The 26,084-nt window shown below is 41.8% G+C and overlaps 2 protein-coding genes across 6 annotated transcripts in view; one reads left to right on the top strand and one right to left on the bottom strand.

Moving 5' to 3' along the window:
* szt2 (SZT2 subunit of KICSTOR complex) overlaps window positions 1–15,867 on the top strand; it is a 115,480-nt gene extending 99,613 nt beyond the window's left edge. For 4 of the 5 annotated variants that reach the window (XM_076723362.1, XM_076723354.1, XM_076723346.1 and 1 more), the window contains 8 exons: window positions 5,475–5,540; window positions 8,404–8,617; window positions 9,595–9,772; window positions 9,858–9,980; window positions 10,145–10,661; window positions 11,126–11,236; window positions 12,639–12,707; window positions 12,800–15,867. In XM_076723362.1, coding sequence (XP_076579477.1) covers window positions 5,475–5,540; window positions 8,404–8,617; window positions 9,595–9,772; window positions 9,858–9,980; window positions 10,145–10,661; window positions 11,126–11,236; window positions 12,639–12,707; window positions 12,800–12,943 — 1,422 coding nt within the window. In that variant the 3' untranslated portion in view covers window positions 12,944–15,867. The remainder of the gene's footprint in view (window positions 1–5,474; window positions 5,541–8,403; window positions 8,618–9,594; window positions 9,773–9,857; window positions 9,981–10,144; window positions 10,662–11,125; window positions 11,237–12,638; window positions 12,708–12,799) is intronic. The other variant, XM_076723369.1, reaches the window with a different exon arrangement.
* Window positions 15,859–25,884, bottom strand: hyi (hydroxypyruvate isomerase). Its single transcript, XM_076723382.1, has 8 exons — window positions 25,377–25,884; window positions 25,039–25,150; window positions 22,752–22,866; window positions 22,016–22,094; window positions 21,012–21,061; window positions 20,848–20,917; window positions 18,140–18,274; window positions 15,859–18,058 (listed from the first exon to the last, which is right to left on the bottom strand). Exons 1-8 carry the CDS (start codon window positions 25,573–25,575, stop codon window positions 18,003–18,005), a joined length of 816 nt encoding a protein of 271 aa, XP_076579497.1. The 5' UTR covers window positions 25,576–25,884; the 3' UTR covers window positions 15,859–18,002.
* Between the last annotated feature and the right edge of the window lie 200 nt (window positions 25,885–26,084).

Raw genomic sequence — 26,084 nt, 5'->3', positions numbered from 1 at the left:
GGTAGTGATGATGATGATGCTGATCGTAGCTGGTTTTCTAGGTTTGGGTCAGTCAGTCTTGAGTGGAGCCAAGTCTTTGCAGAGTCAGTGTTAAAAAGAGCTGCTCACAGCAGTAGGTTGTCCCAAACAGAGATGCAGACTTCAGAGCACGTCTCCTCAGGATGGGAAACCCCTCAGGAAACATACAGTTTCTAGAACTCCAGCAGAGGGAGGCTGCTGTACCCAGCTTTGAGCTCGCTGTTGCTTTGCTGTTCATTGATTTCATGATGTTGGTTGTCAGGTACATCAGCTGGTTTCACAGTTAACAGTGTAAAAAAATGTTCAGTTCCTTTGTTTACTTTTGAGGTCCTGAAATCTCTCGCTAAATGCCTGAAGGGGTTTTGCACATTTTTACTTTGTACTAGCAGCTCCACGGTGGCAACAAGGCACTACACAAATTCTCCTTCTGAATGAGGTTTCAGCTTCTTAGCTATGAGGTCGCTCACCACAAAACTTGTCTGCATCATACTGTCTCTGTCTGAATGTGGTCTTCTGAAAGCTGCTCCAAAGTCCTTTGAAGAGGGTTAACTTTAATCTTGTGTATTTGTATTTGCAGCTCATCCAGTTTGGCATGTTTTGAGCTGTAATGCTATATATTGGCCTTAATCATCACTTTGAGGACGTCCCCACAAACAAACTTCTATTGCAGGAAAAAAGTAATTGCTATCTAGAGAATGTTTTTGTATTGCTTTTTTGGTATATGAATTACTTGTGGGCCTGATCAAATGGTCTCATGGACCACATATGGCCTGGAGGCCAGAGGTTCCTAACCGCTGTTTTAGCCAATACTGATCCATTAAAATATGCTTGGATCAGTCAGGACAGGACATCCCTAGGTCAGATTTTTTTTCTCAGGGTTTTGCGCTGGTAATTACAGATTCACTGTTTCACTAAGTATAATTCCTAAAGCCTGGAAAGCTGCTCATGTGTCACCTTTGCAGGAAGGAGAGATAAAGCTAATTTGAATAGCCATCGCCTAATGTCGCAGTTGTCTTCTTCGTTCTTCATTCGTATTCAATTATATTGTACCTGATGTGGACAATAAAAAAACATTCTATCTTGTTTATAGAATAATCTGTCCTGAGAAACACAGTACATGTTGGTATGTACCTTGTTTCTGCTGACTGACTGAAGTGAAGCCGGTGTGGGCTTGGCTGCTGCTTGGATGGGAGACTTCCTGGGAAAACTAACCTGCTGCTGGAAGTGGTGTTGGTGAACCAGTAGTGGGCTGTCTTCTGGTCCTAATAAAAATCCCAGTGCAATGACTGGGACGCTGTGGTGTAGCAGACGCTGTACTTCACATGACACTTTAAACTGAGGTCCTGAATCACTGTAGTCATTAAAGAGCCCGTGGCACTTCTTGTAAAGAATGGGGGGGCTCCCTGGTGCTCTGGCAAAATTCCCAGCCTGGATCTTTCCATCTGGCCATCTGATCACCCCCCTGTGTAATTGGCTTAATGTTTCCCTCCCTCTTTACCTCAAACTGATGTATGGTGAGGGTTCTGGTGCAAAATGGCTGCCGTGCATCATCCAGCTTGGTGCTACACATTGGTGGTGGTTGAGGTGAGACACCCCCCCCTCACTGAAGCACTTTGAGTATCATGACAAAACACTATTTAAACTGTGTTTTTTGTCCTTGGTGAGCTGTATGTCTTGTTTCCTATGCAAGTACATTGAGTACAAAGCGGAGTCAAATTGCTTGCATGTGCACAAAAAAACTTGGCCCATTAAGCCAAATGTGATTCTGATTCTGATTCTGATACCACTTTTCAGACTCAGACTTTTCAGAGAAGGTGGAATGAAGTATATCAAACATCAAGGAAGCTCAAAATGGAGCACTTGTAACTAAATAGGTGTTGAATAGTGTTAATTATATTGGTAGTCTTTCAGTCAGCTCTTAAAATGCAGTCAGTTGCTGTTACTTTACTAACATGCTATTTTTTTATTTTTTTTTTTTACTTATTATGATATTATGTTCCTCTTTCAGATGCTGGGTTTCGAGACATTGGGTAGTGTTTAGTCACAGAGAAGAAAAGGTCCAAACACAGAGCACTGCTCTTACCTGGGCGGCTCCTCTGATGTATGAGTGACACTCATTAGGCACAACTGCTGTTGGCACTTGTCAGAATGTCTACAGAGTGATGTAAGAGGTTGTCTGTTATAAAAGAGACGGTGGATTTAAGCACAGCGGGGTGGCAAAAGGGTTTAAGTATCGGGAAAGGCAGAAGGGATGCATTTACTCCAGCTACTGAGTGTGCTGAGGATGTCCTGAAATAGTCTGAAAAAATGCTTGAAATTGACTAAACCGGGTCTGTCTGACTGAACAATGTTAAATCGTCTTATTTCTGAATTTTCTTTCTGAAAACACAGATATGTATGTGAGAGAAGGACTTCTAAGTGCAGTTAATCTGTGATCCACATGTCCAAGTTAGAGCAGAAGTGGACCTTCTGATGTGATGTTGTGTCAGTAATCCTCAGTCAGTCTCATGTGGACATTGTTGCTGTCCCTTGGTGTCCAGCATTATCAAGGCTTGTGTGCCATGTACTGTAAGACCATATGGATTAATTCAGTCATGAAAAAGTCAGCAAACGTTGCTAACCACAATAAGCTCCTGGTCATGTTGGACTGAGAATGACTGAAAGCTTTGTTTTGTTTCTGATGAATTTGTTCTCTTTTGTTAGAGGCAGATTGTATTTAGGCTTCTTTCAGAAAATACAGTCTCACTTAACTGTTTTCAGAAATGACTTCACTTAATGCTTTATATATATCTAATCATGATTCCTCTCACACCATTGTCTCCCAACACAGTAGAGGATTCACAGCTACTAATTTCCCCCCGAAGATAAGCACTTTGACTCAGTGACACTGGAGCAGCCGTCCCCTCTGAGCTGGGAAATTCATTGTCGTCTTTGTAGCTTCCTGAACTGTAAAACAAGCCGGTCTAACATCAAACTGATTAGATGTAGGACATGTGAGGATCCAGGTTCTTTTTTTTCTGTGCACAAACCAAAAGCGATGTCCTTATGCATGTTCTCAAACCGTATTCCCAGCAAGAAGTATTGAAATAAAAAATCTCTGCAAAAACCAAAAACACAAGGAGAACCGCAGATTTTTACCATTACTCTCTGACAGATCAGCTCCAACAGATACTGAATGGATTCACATGGATCCTCCTCAAGCAATCAGATCACACTCGTTTGATGTAGAACAAACAGTTTGTAAAGATGTTCAGATCTCAGATTCAGCATTTCTCAGTCTGTCAAACACCGTCTTTGTTTCATTACATTAGCACCAGCCTGCTGGATGTCTCTCCATGTGCACCATCTAATTCTACTCTCATTTGGGAAAAATTAGATTTTTAGATCACACACCTCAAACACACTCTTCAAACACATTGCACATGACACAATTATGTTGTTGTTATTATTATTATTATCATTATTATTAGTAGTATATTTATTCTGTGATTCTTTTTCTTTTCTCTTGATCTCATGCTTTATGTTTTGTCATTGTGATTATTTCTTCACAGTATGATTAAGAATATAATTACTGTTATTATTATCATAATGATTATTAATATGATTTAAAGCTGGTAAACATTCATCCACAACTCTGGCAACACTGATAGCATCCTATAATATATTTTTTCAATTCTTGTCACTTGTGTATCTTTGCATATTTGTCATGAAATCTTATAAAATACTAGATAAGGAGGTGTTCTTATATGAGATATGCGTATTTTATCTCCCATCTTTTGTATTCTTTTGTAGCAGTCACACCTTCACACACTCACCTTTTTCCAATTAATTTCATTCTTTCTTAGTCATCTCTTTCTTTCTTTCTTTCTTTTTCTTTTTCTCCCTCTCTAATACTCCTTTACCACCATAATAATACTAAGTTACATACAGTCAGAACTGTCTCGGTTATGCTCCGGCCTGTCCCATTTTGCTCATGAACTGATTATCAGTCCCTAATAAACTGGTGCTCTTCTGAGGGTCTGGGAGCAGTTTTTTAAGGGATCAAGGCAACAGTGCTCCCTCCAATGTGTTTTTTAATCAAATATTTTTTTTTTATTTATATCCCTTCATATATTTTCTCTTAATTTTCTGTCTTTCACCCATCAACCTCATAGAGTCACACACACACACACACACACACACACACACACACACACAAAGCTGTGTTCCCATCATTATAAAACCATAATACCAGCTCTCACCCTAAAATTTAATGATTTACATTACGGGGACCTGCGTTTTATCCCCATAAGAAATATAAGTCACAATGGGACTGTAAACAGATTTATGTCCCCACGTTGCGAGTAATACATGGCCACACACACGCACACGCACACACACACACACACAAACCAACATCAAACCAACATCAAATCAACACAACACATGACAGCAAACATAATCCTGTTCTGTTTCTTCCTGGTGAAATTCTGTTGACTGGCCTGTATTCACTGTTCTTATATTGTGTTTTTTTGTTTGTCCTTTGTCTTTTGAAAGAAAGAAAACTAAAAAAAAAAAAAAAAGATATATATTTTTTTGTGATAGACTTTACTTACTGATGAGTCCAGCATTTGTTAGCTGACCTCCATAGTGTCATATACTGTGGTTGTTTCAAAGCCACAGCCCTCACATTATAATAACAATAACACATACAGTAAGTGTTGTGTCAGTGACAACAGTACCTTTATCTTTTGTCTTGCAACAGCCCAAAACATAGCAGTTTGACTCCTGCTGTGACAATGCTCTGCTAAATAATCGTTAATAAGGTGGTGTCATGCGTCAGGGATTGCCATGTTAGAAACGCACATGTACTGTGTGTGTGAGTGTGTGTATAGTTCCATTGTGTTTTGTATAGAAATTCTTTATTTTATTCATTTATTTATTTATTCATTCATATTTGTGTTATATATGTCTTTTTTTTTATTTCGATGGATTGATTCGGCTTCAGCCTGCACCCTTACAGGAAGGGCTTTCCCCTGTTTAGCTGTGTGTGTGTGTGTGTGTGTGTGTGTGTGTGTGTGTGTGTGAGTGTGAGTGTGTGTGTGTGTGTGTGTGTGTGTGTGTGTGTGAGAGAGAGAGTGTGTGTGTGTGTGTGTGTGTGTGAGTGTGTGTGTGTGTGTGTGTGTGTGAGAGAGAGAGTGTGTGTGTGTGTGTGTGTGTGTGTGTGTGTGTGTGTGTGTGTGTCTCAACAGACATGATTTACCTGTATTGACCTCTGGGCACCAGTCCTATCAAATGAAGGTCCACAGCTCTGATGTGTGTATTTAATGTGTGTCTCATTGCATTTTTGTAGTATGGGAAAGGCTTGAGGAAACATGTTCTTTTTTATTCTCGTAGTATATCTCTTCAGTCTTCAGCCTTTCCATCCATGTTTTTGTGTGTCTGCCTAGTCCCACCTCATGTCATCTCTCCATCAGGGCAGCCTCCTCACCAAACCTCGTTGCAAGCCGTTCCCAGATGCCACCCCAGTATCTGACTGTGCGGTATGTCCCAGCCATTCTCAAGGGAGGGGTGTCTCACTACAATCAGGCTTCACCCCTCCCTGCCGCTGTGCTTGCTGCCATCAGTCCTGGTCTCTTCTTTTCCAAATCTACATGTCTGTGTTATTGTCTCTTCAGGAATGAATAGGTTTCAGTGTTTATTGAAGTGTTCTTTCATGCCTGTGGGAGCTACAGTTGCTACAGCATACAGCTTGAAAAGTACCAGGGTCAGCTGGATGTAGTATCTCAAAGATTGGTTTTACTTGGTCAGGTTTTAAAGTATCTTCTGTTGTTGAGGTTCAGGCCTGAGTCAATGTGATTTCCTTTTCCTCCTTGACTTTCAACAGGTCGTCCGTCTCCATGCTTGCTGGTTTGGGTGTCGTGGGTGTCTCAGCTTGTGATTTCCTAAGTGTTCATGCAACCACTGTTGTGCCCTCTGCCCTTTCTCTGATCATGTTACTGTATTTTTCTCTTGCATCCTTGGTAATTGGGGGGTTGACTGGTGCTAGGACTTTCTCCCAGGCCGACATCATTTCAAGTATCTCTTTGGGTTTAAAGGGTCAATAATTGCATAACATGGCTGAAAACTGCTGCTGCTCTGCTCTGACAGACTCTACAGTCTTGTTGGATTTCTGGCTACTGAATTGGTTGAAATCCTATTTAAATACTAATAAGATTACATTGTGTCTGACTGCATATCTCAGTGAACAAAACGATGCACAGTCTCCCAGGGTTCAGTTCCAGGGCTTCCTTTGTTCAAACTCTACCTGCATGCTCCCACAAGCTGAAATTAGTCAATTCTGCTGAGTGCAGCCAGTGATTGTGATGTGCTAAAAAGATGAAGGGTGTTCTGTAGCACTGTGGGGGAGCTCCATGCTATAGTTAAACATGTACATATGGTTAGTTTATAGGCTGATTCTGTTAAACTTAGAATGCTTCATATTTCACAATTTATGTACGGCATATTTCAAGTTCAACATTTACACTTCACAAGTGGTCAATTGACATGATTCAGTTACACACTTAGTTTCACATATGGTAACTGCCCATGCACAAAAACACTTCATGTGGGGAAATTGGCCCAAAGGTCTGCTTTAGTGACAGCATTCTAATTTTTGTCTAGAAAACCAAAGTTGTGGACACTTGTTGTCTCTGGTGTTTTCATTAAGATGAAAACGGCATCTAATGTCTGACCTAATTTTTAAAATTAGGTACTAAAAAACTGTAAAAATAAAAGGCTACAGATATTCAAGGAATCAGATGTGGTGAAAGGTATCATAGACACCTAACAACACATATGTGTTATTTGTAATGTTTGACTTTGACCTTGGTGTTTGTAAAAATCCCTCTTCGGTCCTCACTACATGAATACAATCAACCTACTGCCACATTTAAAATATAGTGAAAGAACTGATGTAAAAAGTTTGTGTTGACACTGCAGTGGTGTGTTCACAGTCAGGTCGTTCCAGCTCACTAAGAACCCTGCTGCCAGAGTTCTTAGCGGAACATACTGCTCATCTAACATCACTGCAGTAGTTACCTTTGTGTCAAATACACACAAAGAAAAGAAATTAGAGTGCTTGTATGTGTACAAAATCTATTTAAATATTTCTGTTTTCCAGGACAGAAAATGCAGAGGTACAAGCTCAAAGTGAAATGTCATCCTTAAGCCTTCCACTTATGACTGTTCTTGTCCTTTTTTTTCCAATCAACTTTTACAACTTTGTGTATTCTCTTGTTCTTGTATGACCCCAGATGATTACACGCTGTCCCATCAATGTAGCCGCTGTCATTAACTTCACTTCCACTGAATGAGGCTGACAGGAGACAAGCTGCAGCCCTGCGACTCCCCCTAACAATTTGCTCTTGTCAAAGATACACAGGCTGTTTAATTAGCTAGAACATGAATAGTTTGGGATTAGAGGTTAGGAAATAATAAATGCGAGCTTGATAGTCAAGAGGACACACACAGGAAACTTACCTCTGAGTTAGAATTGTCTGGAGTCCCAGTGGCTCCCTGGCTCCATAGATAGCAGGCTAAGAGGTCACACTTAATTTGTCTGGCAGACAGCAGGAACACCACCTGGGAGAGAAAAGTTAATATTCATCTTTTCATTTCTCTGTACCAAAAGAACATTCGTCTCTCTTATCTCTGCAGCGGGGGTAGTGATGAGGGTGAAAGTCTCCTGCCCTTTTGCTCATTTCTGAACAAATGCTGAGGTGGGAAAAGGTGTTAAAAGGTTGCAGACACAGATACAGAAGACGTTCTCTCTAGCTATGCAATATGCAATTTTGATTTCCTCTTTGATTCGATAAAGCCTGTATGTGTATGTTCCAGGCCAATGGTCCAGATGAAAGTAAATGCAGGAGTAGCATTTAGCTGTCCCTCTAAACTCCTTTTGTGCTGTAATTAAGTGCACACCATAGCCTCTCATTGCAGCAATTTGCATTTCCAATTAATGCTTTTGTCAGCCCTGTTTTCATGTTGGATTTAATTAAATAAGATGCTATTATGAATCTGATTGATATCAAAGTTGCTTACAAAAGGCTCTCACCAAGGAGCAATGGGAGTGATAGTGCAGCAGGGCCTTTAGGCGCACAACACAAGGCAGTCAAAGCTTAGAGCAGCTGGAATGGCAGGGTATTCCCCTTCAAATGCAAAGCAGATTCACCAGTGGATAATTCCACAGATAACACCTGAAAGAAGAGTGTGTCTGCCAGGTTTTATTCATTCTCCAGAGTGATCTTTGTAATGAAAATGGCCAGGCTTGAGTTTGGAGTTAAAGAACCTTGTTTGCTGTGACTTCTTTTGCCCTGTGACGAGTCATTCTGTGCTGGTAATGACTGTGTCCCCCCTCTGTTTTAGCTCTCGATGCTCTTCACTGAGGAGTGCGATAAGGTGCGGGACCTGATGCATGTTCATTCCTTCAGCTACGACTTTCACCTGCGAGTGGTTCATCAGTACTTGGTCGGCTGCCATATGACACTACGCCAGGGCTACCAGCTCACAGACTTCCTAGACGACTTCATCTCCCATCACCCAGACATTCCCAAGTTTGGCCGCAACCACGTCTTCCAAGGTGACTTTGGTGTAAACTGTAGCTATTCTGCAACAAACCGAATTTTTCTATCTGATCTGAGGTAATTCATAAACAAGCCTAATAATGTGGCCAAGCATTCATTGCTGCCTTTAAATACTTTTTGGCAAAACCACTTTTCACTTGGTACCTATAATGTATTTAGATGGGCTATGCTGCACTAAAGGTAAGTAACATCTAGTGGTTGGTGCATGCCTTGTCCCTACCCTCTGCAGAACAGCTCTTCACAGTGTTTTACATTACATGATAGATGGGTGGTCAGTGGTTCAACGGACATTTCAACCCATTGAGATCAGTACAGAAGTGCTTTTCCTCCATATGTGATTTTGGTCATTCATGGTAAAAGAGCGTATGTGGTAATTCCTTATTCCACATGGGGTACGCCACAAACAACACCGTCACTATAAATCTCTGGCTCTGGCCATTTTGATTGCCATTGGTGGACAAATTCTACTTCTAAAAGTTTTCTATACTTAAGTATTTGTCAGTGACCAAAAGAAAATCTGTCAAATATGGCGGCTGTGGCTCAGGAGGTAGAACGGTCGTCCACCGATAAGGAGGTCAGTGGTTCGATCCCTGGCCTCGGCAGTCCACATGCCGAAGTATCCTTGGTCAAGATACTAAACACCAAAACTGCCCCCGATGCTGTGCCATCGGTGTATGAGTTCATATGTACGTCGTTTTGGATAAAAGCGTCTACCAAATGACTAGTTGCAATTGTAATTGTAGATAGTTTCACTGCCCTACAGTATGTATTTGTGTATCAGCCCTGCTTTAGTCTTGCCAGGAGATCTTTCTGAGTCACTGAAGAGATTAAAGATAGATGTTTGCATAGATAGATAAATACATAGGTACTTATGTCTTCACATGAAGGCTTTTAAAGCTCTGTGGGTGGGCGGGAAGAACTGGGATATCTTGTGATTATTTTTGTGACAGTCTCTGATCCTTGGGCTCATCAGGGAGCTTCTCCATCTCCACGGGGATGATAACAGCTCACCAGCTGTACAACTACATCACTGACCATGCCAGCACCTACGGCATGAAGCCACTTCGCATGTCCAAGACTGCAGTCACCACTGACAACAAGAAAGGGACGCCTGACCTGCATGAGTACGCACTAGTGGCTCTGTGGAACAGGTAAAAATACATCAGCATCACAGAATGATTATATTCTCCTGACAGAAGCTGCTTCATCTAAACTGTTTCTTTCGTCTTGCTTTAGTTCGGGCTCTTACAAGGATCTGGAGGGCCTGCACCACCACGATGACTTTGACGTGTCCCTGGTCGTGTGCCATAATGCCGCTCCATTTGAGGAACAGTCAGATGGGGAGAGGCATTTGTTGAGGTAAAGAGAACAGATTAAAGAAGACTTAAAGAGTAAAATACTGAGTAATAATAATACTCAGTGGGGAGACCAGAGCACAGCACTACTGTAATACTGTGACTCTCACAACATGAAATCTGGGAAGAGGCTATTTTACATTGTTTTCCACATACTCTTATTTGTAGGTTGCGGTTCTATGTGATCATGACCAGTCAGAGGGAGCTCTTCCCCCGCCTCACTGCTGACATGCGCCGTTTCAAGAAGCTTCCTCAGATTCACCGTGATCCTGCTGAACTGGGAGGCCGGCTCCCCCCAGATCGAGGGGAGGCCTGCGGGTCACGTAGTGCAGAGCAGGACCTCTGGGAGGAAACTTCGTCTGAAGCTGCAGTCGCCTTGTCCCCAAGTGATGGCAATGAGTTTTACCCTCTGGCAGGGGGTGGACCAGAGGCTCAGGGGCTGCTTTACCCGTCCCCACTGTTCCCTCTGCTTAACAACGAGGTGGCGTCAGCCCGCAGACAGATCCAGGCCAGTGTGGAGCAGGCCATGGGTCACTGCCGCAGGGACAACCTGTGGAGGAGGCTGTTCCATGGAGAACACCTGGCCCTGGACAAACTGAAGCTTACCAAGCTGTCGTTCAGCGAGCTGGAGGAGTTGCTGGAGGCTGTGCAGAGCCGCTCCGTGGGGGAGATCGACCCACAACTGGTAAGATTCCCACTGAAGCTTTTCATTTCACATGGGTCAGAACTCAAAAGTAACTTCTGGGTGCACATATTGAGGTCTGGTAAGAAATAATATAAGGGTTTAAGGGTTTGGTGTATTTCAACCTGTATCTTATTTACATTGTTTTGGCTATTGGTTCTGAAACATTAGATATTGCTGAGATGTGGGGACATGGTGACATCTCTATAAAGAGGTCTGATGGAGCAAGAACCTTGGTTCTTCTCCTCTAAACCTTCATGTTAGCTACACTTAGCTAGTCTGAACAGTGAAATGATCAGCTAAACCGCCATCTGTCACTTCAGCTCTGACCTGCTGCACAGGTGTATAAGGTGCCGCACAGGTGCTGCACAGCTTCAGATGTGGGATACAGTCACTGTTTTTCATGTCAAGTAAGTGACACGTATTGACTGTCCCGAGTCAAGTCTGAGTGTGATGTGTTGCTGCAGGACTGTTTCCTGACCATGAGTCCAGCCTGGTACCAGAGCCTGATCAAAGTCCTCCTGAACCGCTTCCCTCAGAGTTGCAGACACTTTGATGACAATGGCATCCAGTATCTGGTGAGAAGAAGCTCTTTGTTTCCGTTTTCTTTGTGTATGAGAGCAAATGAACCGTCAGAAAAGACTCTTAACTGGTGTTTTCTGGATTTTAGAGGTTTGTTTTTATTGGAGGTGTGTTAAGCCTCAGCATTTCTCTGGGTTCTGCATGAGTTACTACACGGTCAGTCACAGTCATTATATTGAAATAATAGTCCGGTGTGTGTGTGTGTGTGTGTGTGTGTGTGTGTGTGTGTGTGTGTGTGTGTGTGTGTGTGTGTGCGTGTGTGTGTGTGTGCGCGCGTGTGTGCGTGCGTGTGTGTGTGTGTGTGTGTGTGTGTGTGTGTGTGAGAGAGAGAGAGAGAGCTCAGTGTTTCAATGTAAAAAAAAGATTCAAGAGGGATTATTTTTATCTTGAGGTGGATAATTATGGGATTCTTCAGAACTTCTGAGACTACTCATTCAATCTGTAAATGAGAAATCTGGAGATGAAACAAACTGTCTGATTTCTTGAGACTGACAGACTGTGACCTCAGCCTGACCTCTCACCTCTGTCCTTTTCCTGCTCTGCATTTTATTAGCTGCATCTTTTTTTTTTTTTTTTTAACTGCCTCAAAGGCTCTTGTGCAATGAGTGTTTACTGATCCATTCTGGATCAATCCACAGTGGTGTGGTGTTTGTTCCTGACGACTACAACAAGGCTTTCTGTTTACACTACAACTCTGATTTAATAGCTCTGGCTGGAGTCCCTCCGTAGCAGCTACCACTGAGACTCATGGGTAGGGTAGTATTTTGTGCCAATCAAATCACTCAGACTTCACATCACTGCACTGTTGTGCTTTAGGAATCTGAATGTCCTTTTTTGCTTTACAGGCAGCTGTTGGTTTCCATACAAACTGAACATCCATTAACACTCTTTCCATCACAGTGAACATCAAATCTGCATGTGTTTTTTTTTCAGCTACTCTATTTTACAATTTTCAAGGAGGTAAAACTTGCAAACCAACTGATTTCTCCCAGTGAAACAGTGTGGCTCATTCAAGGTTGGTTCACACGGGATTTGTTGACAATGATAAAAATATAGTATATCACAACTTACCCTATAAATATTTTGTATATAACCACTTGTTGAAACACAACCTTACAGTACAGCACTTTGATTATCCAGGAGACTCCATCATGTCTGTGTTGAGGAACCTTGTAGTTTTGAATAACAGAATTCTTTCAAATATGAGCTTAGGGGAAGAAATGCCTCTAAGCCAGCGTCTCTGCACACTTCGTTTGGTCCATGTCAAGTAACTATCAACATTTCAACATTTGCCCTTTTCATTGTCACCGATGTACAGGATGAATCCTTGTAAGTAGACAGCTTCACTTTTAAAAAATGTCCATCTAGTCTATATCCATGCCTGTGATCTTGTTTCAGGCTGTTCTGAACCAGAAGTTCACTGACTGCTTTGTTTTGGTCTTTCTGGACACCCAAGCTGGAAAAACAGTGAGTTATTATACTGATATGGTCATTAGTGTAATACTGTAGTCGTGCAAACATCTCAGCAATGTTCCTTTTTTGTGTCCTTCCTCCAACAGAGTCTCAAGGTTGTGTTTCGGGAACCGCTGCCATCACAGCCACAGGCAAGCAGCAGCCCTCCTCCTCAGCTGGTGTCCATGTATCATCACCTGGAGTCTGTCATAAACACCGCCTGCTACAACCTCTGGACAGGACTATTATAGAGCTGATCAGTGCTGGGCTTACCTCAACTCCTGTCTGTGTGACCACCATCGAGACATGGACACAGGAAGTAAAAGGAGAGGAAACAGGAACACATTTACCAGATGTTTTTACAGGTCACAGAATTGACACCTGAAAGAAAAGACTGGAGATTCAACAGCCTCAAACCTGTGTGTTGCTCTCAGTCTTTTTTTTTTTTTTTTTAAATTTGTTCAGCTGGTGAAGCCTTCTTGCATCAGTTAGCCCACCCAGCCCCAAGCCAGTCAGAGAAAAATCTGATTAAAAACTAAATGGCTTCTAACTGATGCATAGAAAACCGCTATTAGCTGGTTCAGTATTACTCTGACATACTTGCTTTTAACTGGGCATTCATGTGTGCATTCTGACCACCCCATATATCCTGTATGGCTTCAGAGCATTGGCTGTGTGCAGGAACTAACACTACATGTCCTCAAGATGGAATTAAACCCATGAAGGATGGCAGCAGTATATATGTGTCATCATGTTCAGTTCCATATGTTTAATGTTAAGTTGGAATATGTGAAAATGTTCCAGTGTTGGCCAGTGATGGTCCCACCCTGATCAGCTTGATGGTGGATCACTTTTTAAATCGCGCAGTGTTCCGCTGCAGCATGAACAGTACTACTCACATGGCAGCTGCATGTCTATGTGTACGTTTTGTTGAAAAGCAAGTATATCACAAGCACCGGAAAGTTTAATGTTGCTCTCGACACTGTGTCATTTTTCTCTCTGAGCCAGGCTAACTTGGGGGAAAAATCTCCATTAATCTGGCCCTTCTGCACTTTCATGTTCACACTGTATGGATTGACTAACCGGACACCATGTGAACATTAGCACAGAACCCCCCAGTCGGTTTTGTCAGTTGACGAATCCAAAAAGAAAAAAAGGAAAAATACAAAGTCAGAGCTGAAAGATACAACAGGGTGTCTGTTAGCCGTAACATGTAACATACTTCTCCTGTAAAACTCAAGTTCACAACAGTTTATACTGTTGGGTTTCTCTGGATAGTAGCCAGGTGGGAAGTCAGACTTTGGAACTGCTCAAACTGCAGACCGCCATCCAAAACTTCTGACCTTCCAGAAATCAAACCAATCATTGAAGAGCCAGATCGCTAACAGTTCAGGCGCTTAATCAGGCAATGTCTGCTCAAACTGAAAGACAACCGATGTGGACAGAAATTCGGCCCAGTTCTAAACCTAGTCTTGGGTGACCAGAAATGAAACCTGGGCTTCATCCACACAGTGTCTGTCCGGCTTCAGACAGTGAAGACTGTTTAATAAGTGAGACAATTGCTTGCTTGCTTTGACCATGATGTCCTGACTGCACTGATGGAATGGATGAGGATCTGTCCGTACAGCTCAGCAATAGACTGATCCATCACATCCTAAGCTCAGCATTGTTGGGCTAACACAGAGTAGAGGTAAACACTTAAGTCAGGGGGTCAGCATTTCCCACCACCTCCACTAAGCAGTTCCTGGGGAAACCTTTAACACAGGTTAAGTAACAGGTTGAGTGTCCCATGATGAGGACAGTAATTTGCTGTGTTCAATTGTGTTATTAAACCAAAATCAAAATTTTGCACAGACTGTAGACTTGTAGCAGTTTGATTTGGACATCTTGTTGGTAGGGTCCTCGTGGTTTTCAGGGATCAGGTCTGTCTGAAGACCTTTAGCACAGAGCCTCTCACTGATCGACTTTGACCATTCTGAGCAGTTAAAGTGGAAGGTAGACGAGATTTGTTCATCTCTCTAGTGTCACATAAGCAAAATGCTTTCAGGCTGGTGGATCAGGACCTAGAAGAAGGTCCTGGAGTACTGTGCTCTGACGCATATTCTGATGACCTGATGGTTAAGGAAGCATTTTACCAGTGAAGAAGACACTGCTTTATTTCTTTCTCATCACCCTGAATATACAGCAGCAGTTTGGATTTCCGCAATCCGATGACTCATGCTGAGGTACAACGCAAATCAGTCATAAGATGAACACCTCTGGTTATATAAATGCACAAGTTTCATAGTCCACAGCTTCATTAACAGGTCTGAGTTACCTTGGATCTTGTGCCTTCTTGTAGCATTTTGCTAGCTCTTCATACCATATCAGTGTGCAGAGTGGAAAGATTTTATGTTCAATTTTCAAAAGTGTCAAACCTGTTACTCCCACTGCCATATCTGGTGCCCTGAAGTGCCTTTCTGTCTTGTCCTTTTTTTTTTTTTTTTTTTTAATTCCCAAACCTGTGAAGTGATGCTGTTGTCATTCCATCAGCTTTGCTTCCAGGATATTTGGAAACACATCCTCCTGATGTTATGCAGTGAAAGTGCCTAAGTCGGTTTGGAGAATGTGACAGAAATTGCCTTTCATGAGACGGAAAATGGGTCATATTAACTGTGATGATTTGCATAATAGCATGCCACATGTCATCAGCGCCAAGTGTTTCCAAAATGTTCAGGGTGATGAGTTTGACTTATGTCTTCTGAAACATTGCGGCTGGTAATATACCTCAGTTTACAAGAGGCAGACGCCAGCCTGATACAAGACTGTGACATCCCAACCGACATGAAGGCTTGATATTGCAGTACCTTCATTAATGACATGCTCAGCAGCCTTAGATTTGTACACGTGGTCAGTGGAAGGAAACCAAATCCATGTTTAAGCTTCTCTGGGGATGTAAAATGAAGGAATGTTGAGCAAAGCAGCATTCTCACTGCTAAGAGAATTCAGTCTGAATGTTAAACACTGGATATTCATCATGCAAAATGTGAACTGTATCAAGTTAGCCCTTAGTATTTTGATGCTGTAATATAAACACTGCACTGTCTCTAACTAACTGTATAATGTATATGATGTATATACAGAACACTTTATACAGTATGTAAAATGCTAAATAAAGCAGTAGGTTGAATGAAAATGTGTTGATTTATTTTTACATGAACAAAAGTACAATAACAAGAATGTTATGTGGGAATTTGAGATGAATTCAAGATAGAGGTAAGATAAATAAGGCCCTGTTGATCATACATGGATAACTGAGTTAGCTTCTTTTCACTGCTAATTTGACAGTTTGGATTTTTCAGTTCCTAAAAGATCACCTGAAAAAGCTTTCTGTCTGCTACAGCGTACATATCTGCTCAGTAATTCACTTGTCCTGTGTTTCTTTGGAGGAGAAAAACAAACCAAGAAAGAAATTAACATTCTTTGGTTCACGATGATATCCCCAAGTATTGTATTAATACAGCAGAGTACTGTCAATTCTCTGGACGGAGACCTTATTTTGATACAGCCAATCAAATCCTGCAAAAGCAGTAACATCAGCATTGTATCAAAAGCAGAGCACAGCGAGCCAGAACACAACACAATCAGAGGAATGACTACACTTATCCACTTGAGGAATTTTTTTCCACTTTCTTTTATACACACATGCCAGAAAATCAACAATAAGGAAATTCTGATTAATAAAAACAAATTTAGGAAATGATTGACAGCTTTTAGTAGAATTATCAAAATTTATTTTTACAGTAAAAAGTTTCTTATCTATACATAGTAAAATAGGTTCTACAACAGGATGAAATCAATCAATTGAAAGCAGAGGAGACTATAAATGAAAGAAAAGTGTCAAGAAATGAACAACAACAAAGACCCAACCAGAACCACTGCTCATCTGAACACTAAAACGTACAGTACAGTACAGTCATTGGAAAACTGCAAATTTATTCTACATACTGGGATTATAACAATTAAATTCAGTTAAATTTGAGTCGGAAAACTCCAATAACTTGCAGAGTACTACTGTATCCATGTGAAAGTTGGATAAAAACTTTAGTGTCTCCAGAGGGAGCTGTGTTAAGTCTGATAAACGTCCTCAAGTGATGTCACTTGAGTCAGCATCAGTTGAAGACTATGACTTTGAAAGTGAAAAAGGTCAGTTGGGGTCACACTGTTGTCAGCTCAGTGTGATTCACAGTACGTTATTTCCCTGTTGAAAGAGTATTAAAAGACCAGGAAAGTCACAGAAACAAGGCTTATGTGATACCTCAGCTGTAAATAACAGACTGATGATGTGAAGTGCTTGTGGGCTTGTTTTAGTGCTGAACAGCTTGAGTTGAACAACAGACTGAACATACTACTGTCCAGAATTAGCGCCGAGTGTTGTGGGAGTGTGAATTTGCATTTGTTTACTGATGTATGAACTGCAGTGCCTTTGAATTGTGATATGTTCACTTACTGTTTGTCTTAATGGTGATGTAACGTCTTAGATTTGGAAAAAAAAAGTGAACAAACAGCATAGTGATTATGAATCAACTGTGTGTTACATGGCAAAATGCGCACAGGAAGAGGGGGGCAGGACATTACTGTCAATTAATCTATATGTGTTTGAGTAGAGAGAAGAGATGTCAATCAAGCACAGTCTGTACACTCTCACGCAGTCCTGGGAAGAGCTCTAATCAAACAAAATCACTTAAATCATCGATGAGGGTTTAATAATGGTGGACAGGGCCTTTAATGAGACTACTAAGACTTCTCACCTCAGTCAGCCAAAGAGAGCACTCAGGTCTCTCAAAACAAGCAATTCATGCTTTGCTCAACACTTCCCAACACCTTCCTGGAAGAGTCCTGTATGTTGTAGCCTGCTCTGATGTCATACAATGATTCATACTGAGCAGTGGTCGAGGCAGAAATACAGAAAAAAATGTATAATTTTATGGTTAAGTTTAACTATGTAATCATACGTGAGTTCCACTGTCTGTTTTTCTATCAGTAAAGACTTTGTCATGAACAGTCTGAGCCTTCAGTGGATGAGAATTAACAGCATCGTTTTACGTGGCTGAGATCACGTTAGCCTGAATGAAAATAACTTCATGGGATCCAATCAAACAACCCACTCGTCTCTCCCAACAACATGTGCAACAAAGTCCTTGTTAAGATTGTATATATGGAATTATGGAAGTGAAAAGAAAAAGATGTTAATCAGGCAAAACAAGCAAAACAAGTATAACAAGCCTGCCATCAAGCAGAACACTTGATGTGATTGGATGCCTGTGCTCATCACTTGCTGTGTGTGCCATAATCTTTGAACCAATGCAGACCTTCTTCTGTGGAGCCTGAAGTGGACAGAGACGATTATCAACATGTATTTTTTTCTTAATGGGTTCCAGAAATAGTCTGACACAAAGAGCACTGACCTTGTGGCTTGTATTCACAGCCTATGAATCCCTGGTAGCCGAGGTTTTCCAGAGTGTTGAACAGGTAGCTGTAGTTGAGCTCTCCAGCACTGCTGGGCTCGTTCCTGCCTGGAACCTGAGAGATCTGTACATGACCTGAGAAAGACCAAAAGACTCGATTTAAATGGTTAAATGTGTGATACGAAAAGAATCATCCAGCGTGATGAACCCAGAGAGAATTATCTTTGCAGATCCCTTCTGCTCTGCAAACCAATTTAGCCTCTTTCAGTTCAGTGTCTTGATTCCATGGCTCACGACTTCACTGTTTTGATTCAGTCTCACGGCTCTCATCAACCATGTTTCCTCCAGCAGCAGCCAGTTGTTTTCAGTGAAAAACAGCTGTGATAGCTGTGACAATGGGGTCGATCGATAGACCGATCCAGAGTTGTAGAAAAAGAAAGCAGTGACCCTCTCAGAGGCTTCTGTTGGAATGGAACAGACAGTTCCAGCACTGATCTCCATGCTCGCTGGTTAAGGTGATGAAATGAATGCATTTTGAACATTTTAACACCTACATTTACCTCAGATTGATTGCAGTTATTGGTGTTTGTTGCCATGCAAAGTTTATCTTCCGTTATTAGATTTGTTGTTAAAGTTAACAGCTTAGTTGTGACCGCATCAGTACACTAATTACAATGACTGCACCTAGCTCAACTAGATAACGTGGTTAGCTTGTATCTGCTTAGTATCTAAAAAAAAAAAAAAAAAAAAAAAGCTCCCTTCCACAATCTGGCAAATGTGTACTGTAAATAGTGCACATGGGACAAACTATTAATATGAGCTACAGAGGCATGCACACATCCTTCCTTTCACCTACTGGTCTTCACTGTATGTATGTGTATGTATGTGTGTGTGTGTGTGTGTGTGTGTCAGGCACATTCCTAACACAGTGGAAGTCCCAGTCGCAAGACCACACGGTTTGGTGGTGCGACCAGGTCTCGGGGAGGAAAGACCTGTTTTACTGAACGTGGAATTGTATTCACTCTCTCTCACACACAGAAAAGTCTCTTAGGCCAGCTGCTTGTGCAAGACCACAAAACTGAAGTCATATTTTTAATAACTGTTAGCGAGAACACAGCCCTGGATTTGGATGCAAAAGTTGAAATCACCAGTATGAGATCTTTCTCCAGTCCGTCAGACCCTTGTGTGGAAAGAAATGCAAACACCTTGACACTGGACTCTCTGGTAGATGCATGTGTACGTCTAAAACTGTGGCTCTGTCCTGTATGCTTGACTCAAATGTTTGCCATGACAGCTCCAGAGGAGGAGTGACCCTGTGGTTACATGGGAATGCAGCCACTGAGGCTTCCTCCATATGGAAAATGGCTCGAGACGCATCATGGAGTTGATAGTGTCACTGCATTGCTGGCTGTTAGCCGAGGAGGCTAATACTATATTCGCTAAGTACTGTGGAGCTTCAGTGTTTATCTTTGGATTATAACAACTGCAGGCTTGTGCTATAGCACAAATTGTATGCTAACATTACTGGTAAATTTTTTCTTTTTTTAACAACACTTCAATATATCAAACAGGAACTTAAAGGTCACAAGCCACAATCCAACAGCACCTAACGATGGTCAGAGGACGCCAGGGCTCCCTGGCATGTTTACATTTTGTTCTTATTTGATGAAGTTGTGTTGATTTTACTGGACTTTTAAATCCCTGTACCATAAAGTTAAAAGCTCAGAGTGCTACCTGTCAAAAGAGACCAAAACCATGCATGTACTACAAAAAACAGTTCAAGAACAGCTGTCAGTTTGCTTTGGCTTCGTCTTTGATAGGTGTTTTACTGGAATGGTAAGAGGTCAATTCATTCCTGATTGATTTGTTGCTGCATTTAAAAGGTTTACACTTGATTTTTTTTAGCGTGTTGCTGGTGTGTAATTGTTTATTACTTTAATAATAAAAAATTATCCAGTAAATTGATATCTAAGTATGTATTTGTTTCATGTTGTTTTACAAAGTTAGGAAAGCAATGTTTAAGTCAAGCCTGATGTTGCCTTACACTTAAAAAAAATAATCCCAGTGTCTTCCACACAGTGAGGCATATAGATTAAGCTTCTTCCCCGGAGTCTCTGTGCTTTGTCGTCTCACAGGTTCACATGGATGGTGGCTGAATCTGGATTGTGGATTACAGCTGCGTCTCCTGCAATGGCCCTGCCTGACATCCACTGCAACTGCTACTACTGTTATTACATCCACTGTCACTGTTACTGTGATTGCATTTCTGTCTGTCTCTCTCTGTCTGTCTGTCTCTCTCTCTGTCTTGCTCTCCCCCTCACTCCAGTTCTCAACCTGAACATGGCTGCCCACCCACAGTCAACAGCAGAAGCAAACACATATTACTTTCACAGGCGTCCATGTTTTGCCACTTCAGCTTCTCTAATTCAAACCAGTTCAACCACTTCAACTACTATGCATTCTCAACATAGGCTCTTCTAACCTTTAAACATACACACTGTCAAGATGATATACAGCAGTATACCTGCACACATATAGCATATCAACATATGTTCTCTCCCCACACCAACAGAGTACCTCCCCAACCTCTTCCTACCATCTAATCATTCTGCCACTCTGTATCCATCTGTCTGACAGTCTACTTGTAGGTCATATTAAGTGTAGTTCCACAGTCTAATTTTCCACTGTTTTCCTCACATCTTACTCACCAATCACGGGGAAATACTTGTGCATGTTTTGTGTCAGGTTTCCATCCATTATTTGCCAGTGAAAAATGTCCTGAAACAGATCAGACATCTGTCAAGGCAAGAGCTTCATCATATTTGTTTTGTTCCTTTATTAGCAAGTTAAAACACATTTTGAAAACACCCACCATTTGCAGCTTGATATTTGGCTTTCCAACCTTCTCCAGTATTGCAGCCGCTATAAAAACGTACAAAATGTAGATCAGTTGAGAAAAAACTGATGGCAGGAAGCCAGACATTCTGCATGGCAGACAGGAGTGTTTCCTCCAGAGAAGTGGAAGAAATAAGACACATCTTTATCAAACACTGGTGTACTGCACAGTACTGTACTGTACAGCATCATATCTGCTGAGGACACTATTACAACGAGACACACGTCACTCTGTGATCATGTAAGGAATGTGCCATGCACTTCCATCAATTACCTTCTTACAAAATCTGTGAGTGGTGGCAAAATGAATTGTGACTGGCCAGCTTTTCATGCACCACTGGTGACTGCAAATATTTTAACATGTTGTCTTACAGAAAATCCTACATGTCAGGCAAGTTTAGACTTTCATTGCATATTCATAATTTTGTCTACTGGATGGTTTATGTTCAGAGTCAAAAACATCAGCCGGGGGGCCTAATCTTGCCCTCCACCAGCCTGAAATCTGGGATGCATTAAAATGTGGGGATTTTGCAGAAACGTACTCTAGATGTAACAATATAACTGTAAAGCTAATTTAAAATGCCCAATAAAATGATTCTTCAGAAACACTGGCCTTCACCCCTCATCTATTATTTGATATCTCCCATGAGCAGAGAGGAGTGTAAAGTGATACTGAGCTTAATTCTGCTGTTTCTGCATGAGACCGCAGACAGCTCCTGGTGCTCAAATCAAACCTCAGCCACTCTGACATGAATAAAAACGACTTCATTTAAATTAAGCCATGGCTTCCTTTTCCACAGGTATTTCACAGTTTCACTGAAGAATTTTTTTTTTTTTGTGCAAAAACAAATTCAGACGAGATTTGATTACTTCCAGACACCAACAGTTTTGTTGCATTTGCCTTTTCTGACTGACTTTGACAACAGCAGTAACAAATCAGTGTATTTTTGTGCGTGCTGGTGAAGTGACACAGTGTCTTACCGTGATGAGGAGAGTCCAGAAAATACCTGGGATCTGTAATCCTGGTATTAATTGGTTCAATCAAACCGGTGATTCCTTCCTATGAGGAAGAAAGACAGAAATGTCCTGACATTTCACAACATTCAGATTCGCACTGGGAGTCAAGGTGATAGTTGTGCTCCATTGAGAGAATCACTTTTATATAAGGAACCACATTCAGGGTGGTCAGGGCTGTAGTGAGAGATAAACGCACACAAATGCTATTTACATACTTTTTTGAATGCAAAATAACTTCACCCACCTTTTATGTTGCTTAGCTCACTTGTCACTGTGTGATTTTTAAAGGTTAAGGTCAAATTCAACTCTGGTATTTCCAGGGCATCACATAATACTTCACCTGTTGCCTGACACACCTGTCCTCAGCAGACAGCATGGCCTCTGTGCTCGCAGGCCAATGACACTACAGTATGCGCTCACAGCACCCAGCATGGACATCGGCCAGTTTTTCTGACTTTCAGATTGCAGACTTTCAGACTTCTGCTTCTCATTCATGCAGTATATTGTATAGTATTTGTCTTGTAATATATTAAATTCCTGTAAATGTCAGTTAAATTCTATTTAAATATCTTCCATTTGTTTTAATCTTATGTGCATCCTTCTTAATCTTTGCAGCATCATCATTTCGGAAAAAACTCGAGCTTCAGTACATTCATACCCCTGAGACTTGCAGTTATGTTGGACAGAAACGGTCAGTCACCTTTGAGAGGATATCAGCAGCATAGATTAGGTTCTGCACAAAGATGGCTTCCATCTCCTTGGCAACTGCCGTTCTGTGTGAGCCCACAGGAATCCTCCCTGCCATCAGGTGGATCCTGATAAAATCATGGAAAATAAGTGAAAACCTGCATTTTATTTCAGAACAATATGGACTGTTACATAAGGACTGCTTCACTATCACAAAACACTGTTTTCGCTGATCGTTGCAACCATTGTGGAAAACTTTCAGTACCAACAAGCTGTGTTTAAATACACAGAATGATGTGGAAGGAATCAGAGTGTGGCTGGTAGAGAGTGCAGAAAAAACATGTACGCTATCAGTGTTAGCAGCTCTGGAGGTGGAGGATGAGTGCTCCAGTACTGAGTCCATCGCTCTTTACTCATAATGTTGAAAATCCACTGCATGCTAGTGCTAAATGTTTGAGGAGATGCATGGTCAGATGCTAGGTGACATTCAGGTTTACTACATTCCTTGGGCCCAGACAACGGCTGTTCTAAACTCTGGCAGAACAAAGTACAACATTTGAGCTGCCAATGGCTGCGCTTGAAAAGCACTCTGTCCCTATAGCATGTGTTAGCATGCAGGCACACATTCTGACAGCGGCTTCAAACAGCTTATGAAACCACAGCCCAGTGTGTGGCAGCTTTGCGCTGTGCTGTGTGCTTCTGGACGCATGCAAAAGGAGCTGATCATCTAATTGCTAATGCTTATCTCACCACTGTCAAAGACAAGTTACTACTGGAGGAAAATCTCACACTGGATGAAGCCCTGACATTTGCATGCCAGCACGGCCCAGATCACCCCAGTAAAAGCTGTTGATGTTCCAAACACATGTTTTCAGGGGGACAAGAGGAGCACAACCGTCTCAAGCACCATCACAATCAAGCAAATTTTAACCAGGAGCAATGCCACTGTTTCAGATGTGGATCTAAAACACACTTGACTAATGCTAAAGACTACCCAGGTGCAAACTGAAATGTAATAACTGCATTACAAACTAATATCTTGCCGAGGTATGCAAATGAGCCATGAGTGAAGTGAGAGAAGTAGCTCCAGAGTTAGCTGTGCTCTGTGTTGACAATGTTGAGCTTGTGGCAGCAGCTTTTTACAAGACAACCTGTTAAATCAACATTGAAGCGTCAGAGGGAAAAACCCAGGTCCTTGAGCTAATCCTAGATACTGGAGCTTCTGTATCTATCCGACCAGAGACAATTTACAGACAGCATTCAGCAAACTGCCACTCACAGAACCTTAAGTGAAACTATTCACATAGGCTTAAGGTGAGTCTCCTGTCAGTGGCTGTCAAACAGCAGCAGCTGCTATTGCAAATCAATCCAGCAAAGTTCCAGCCTCCTTCTACATAGTCAAAGCTGGATCGCCTCTACTCAGCCTGGATCTGATTAAGATAAGAATCAATGATGAGCTACACAGCAAAGTGAGCTACACCAAGGAGGTAAATGAAGAGGCATCCCCTTCCATCAGCCAACAATCCACCGCGTTCAGAACGTTGGCTCTGGACAGCTGCTTCAAACGAACGCTCAGGCTGAACTCCAGTGGACTGATCCAGCAGATAAAAGCTTCACGAAGCTCAAAACAATGCTGCTGAAAAGTCCTGCTCTCACCATCTGTGGCACTAACCTGCCAACATTCACCACTAGGGCTGTTAAAAATGGCCAAAAATGACATTTGATGATTCCTTGTTTAAAAAAAAAAAAACTGCATGGGTCTGAACTGTAGGGATATCTAATTTTGTGCATTATGTCCATAAAAGGGCAAACCAATACAAAGAGACAGTACTCATACGGGTACATTTATTTCGACATGTCTGCTGTGTTACACACCATGTTTCTGCAGTAGCCCAGAGCTGACGAACCAAACACTGGCTCTTGGGAGTGCCCTGCACATTTGTCTCGAGTTTTGAGATGATCTGCAACCTCACTGTTAGATGTCACTAATCCTGCACACTGGACATTTCAAACTTTTCTACTGGTCACTGCCATTTACTAAATCCTGTCTGGGGCTATTGATTCGTGTATTTTACATAACTATATACATTTTTGATTTCTTCTGTTTATTTTCTATATATCTTTTAAAACATCACAGCTGTCTTCTTTATCTCATCTAAAGCACACTGAATTAAACTTGCTTGGCCTTTCCTTTAGCATGCACACTCTCATCATTATTCTGCACACCTGAATGTTCAGGGTGAGGGTCTGACAGAAAACAATACAAAACTTCTCCACTCTTTATTCTTCTGATGCTTCACCTTTTGCAGCCCAAAGCTCTTGCATACTTCAAAGCCAATTCCAGACCCTGTCTGAACTCTCCTTCTCTTCCAGGAACAGCTCCAAGACCAAGATCACCTGCTTTCACATCTCCTGCAACACACACACACACACACACACACACACACACACACACACACACACACAGAGACAGTCAGACAGACAGACAGACACAGACACACACACACACACACACACACACACACAGACAAATCTTATCATTACACTAATTATTCCTATCATTTCAGAATCAGTGGTGTCTGGGTGAAATAAACAGCTGCCGACTGAACCTCAGAGTGAGACCCATGCTGGTGTTTACCCGGCGGGGTGTTGATGAGGACCACCTCCACCCCTGTAGCCTCTCTGGCCCTCTGAAGCTCCTGCAGGTCGGTATCGTACAGCCAGGCTGCCTCCACAGCCCGAAATCCAGCCGAGGCAGCCGCGTATATTCGCTGACTGAAGTCTGGAAGCTCCGTGAACAGCCAGGAAATATTGGCACAGAACTTCAGGGGAGCCATGCTTGTCTAACTACAGAAGCCAACGACCCTGCGTTCAGCGTGCGCGCTGAACTTTCACCATGCTAACAGTGTTAAGTTAGCTACAGTTAGCCAGCGGAAAACAGTCAGGTGAACTTCCATAACAAAGCTATAGCTGTAACTTGTCTTGATAAGAAACACCGCAATTCTGTTAATGTTATGGCAGATATAAAGCATGAAATATAACGAGAACATTTATATTAAAATGTTTGGCGAAAAAGCAAACATTAGATGGTCACAGACTGAAAGCCAATACAAAATAGCTCCTTCATTTGATAAAGTTACCTTAGCAATGCTGGGGAATTGACTTTTAAAAATAGTTGTAATTTCTTGCATCCACTTTCTTTCTTTCTTTCTTTCTTTCTTTCTTCTGGCTTCATTCATTTTCATAATTGCACCTTGCGAGTCGTTATTTTATTTTGAAAGTATCAACAGAAGTAGCACATCTTACAGTATCTGACCTGACCGTCGGGAGAGGTTTGTTTTTGTCA

Source organism: Chaetodon auriga, chromosome 3 (genome assembly GCF_051107435.1).
Source record: "Chaetodon auriga isolate fChaAug3 chromosome 3, fChaAug3.hap1, whole genome shotgun sequence".
NCBI lineage: Eukaryota > Metazoa > Chordata > Actinopteri > Chaetodontiformes > Chaetodontidae > Chaetodon > Chaetodon auriga.
The sequence above is the reverse complement of the archived record's forward strand: the minus strand, read 5'-3'. Positions and strand labels throughout refer to the sequence as shown.

Excerpts from the sequence above, each read along its gene's own strand:
- hyi (XM_076723382.1), bottom strand. The coding sequence starts at position 25,575 with ATGGCTCCCCTGAAGTTCTGTGCCAATATTTCCTGGCTGTTCACGGAG. Across the intron at positions 22,867-25,038 it reads AGAGCTTTGGGCTGCAAAAG|GATCCACCTGATGGCAGGGA; the intron begins GTGAAGCATCAG and ends TGATTTTATCAG. Across the intron at positions 18,275-20,847 it reads CAAGTATTTCCCCGTGATTG|GTCATGTACAGATCTCTCAG; the intron begins GTGAGTAAGATG and ends GGTCTTTCTCAG.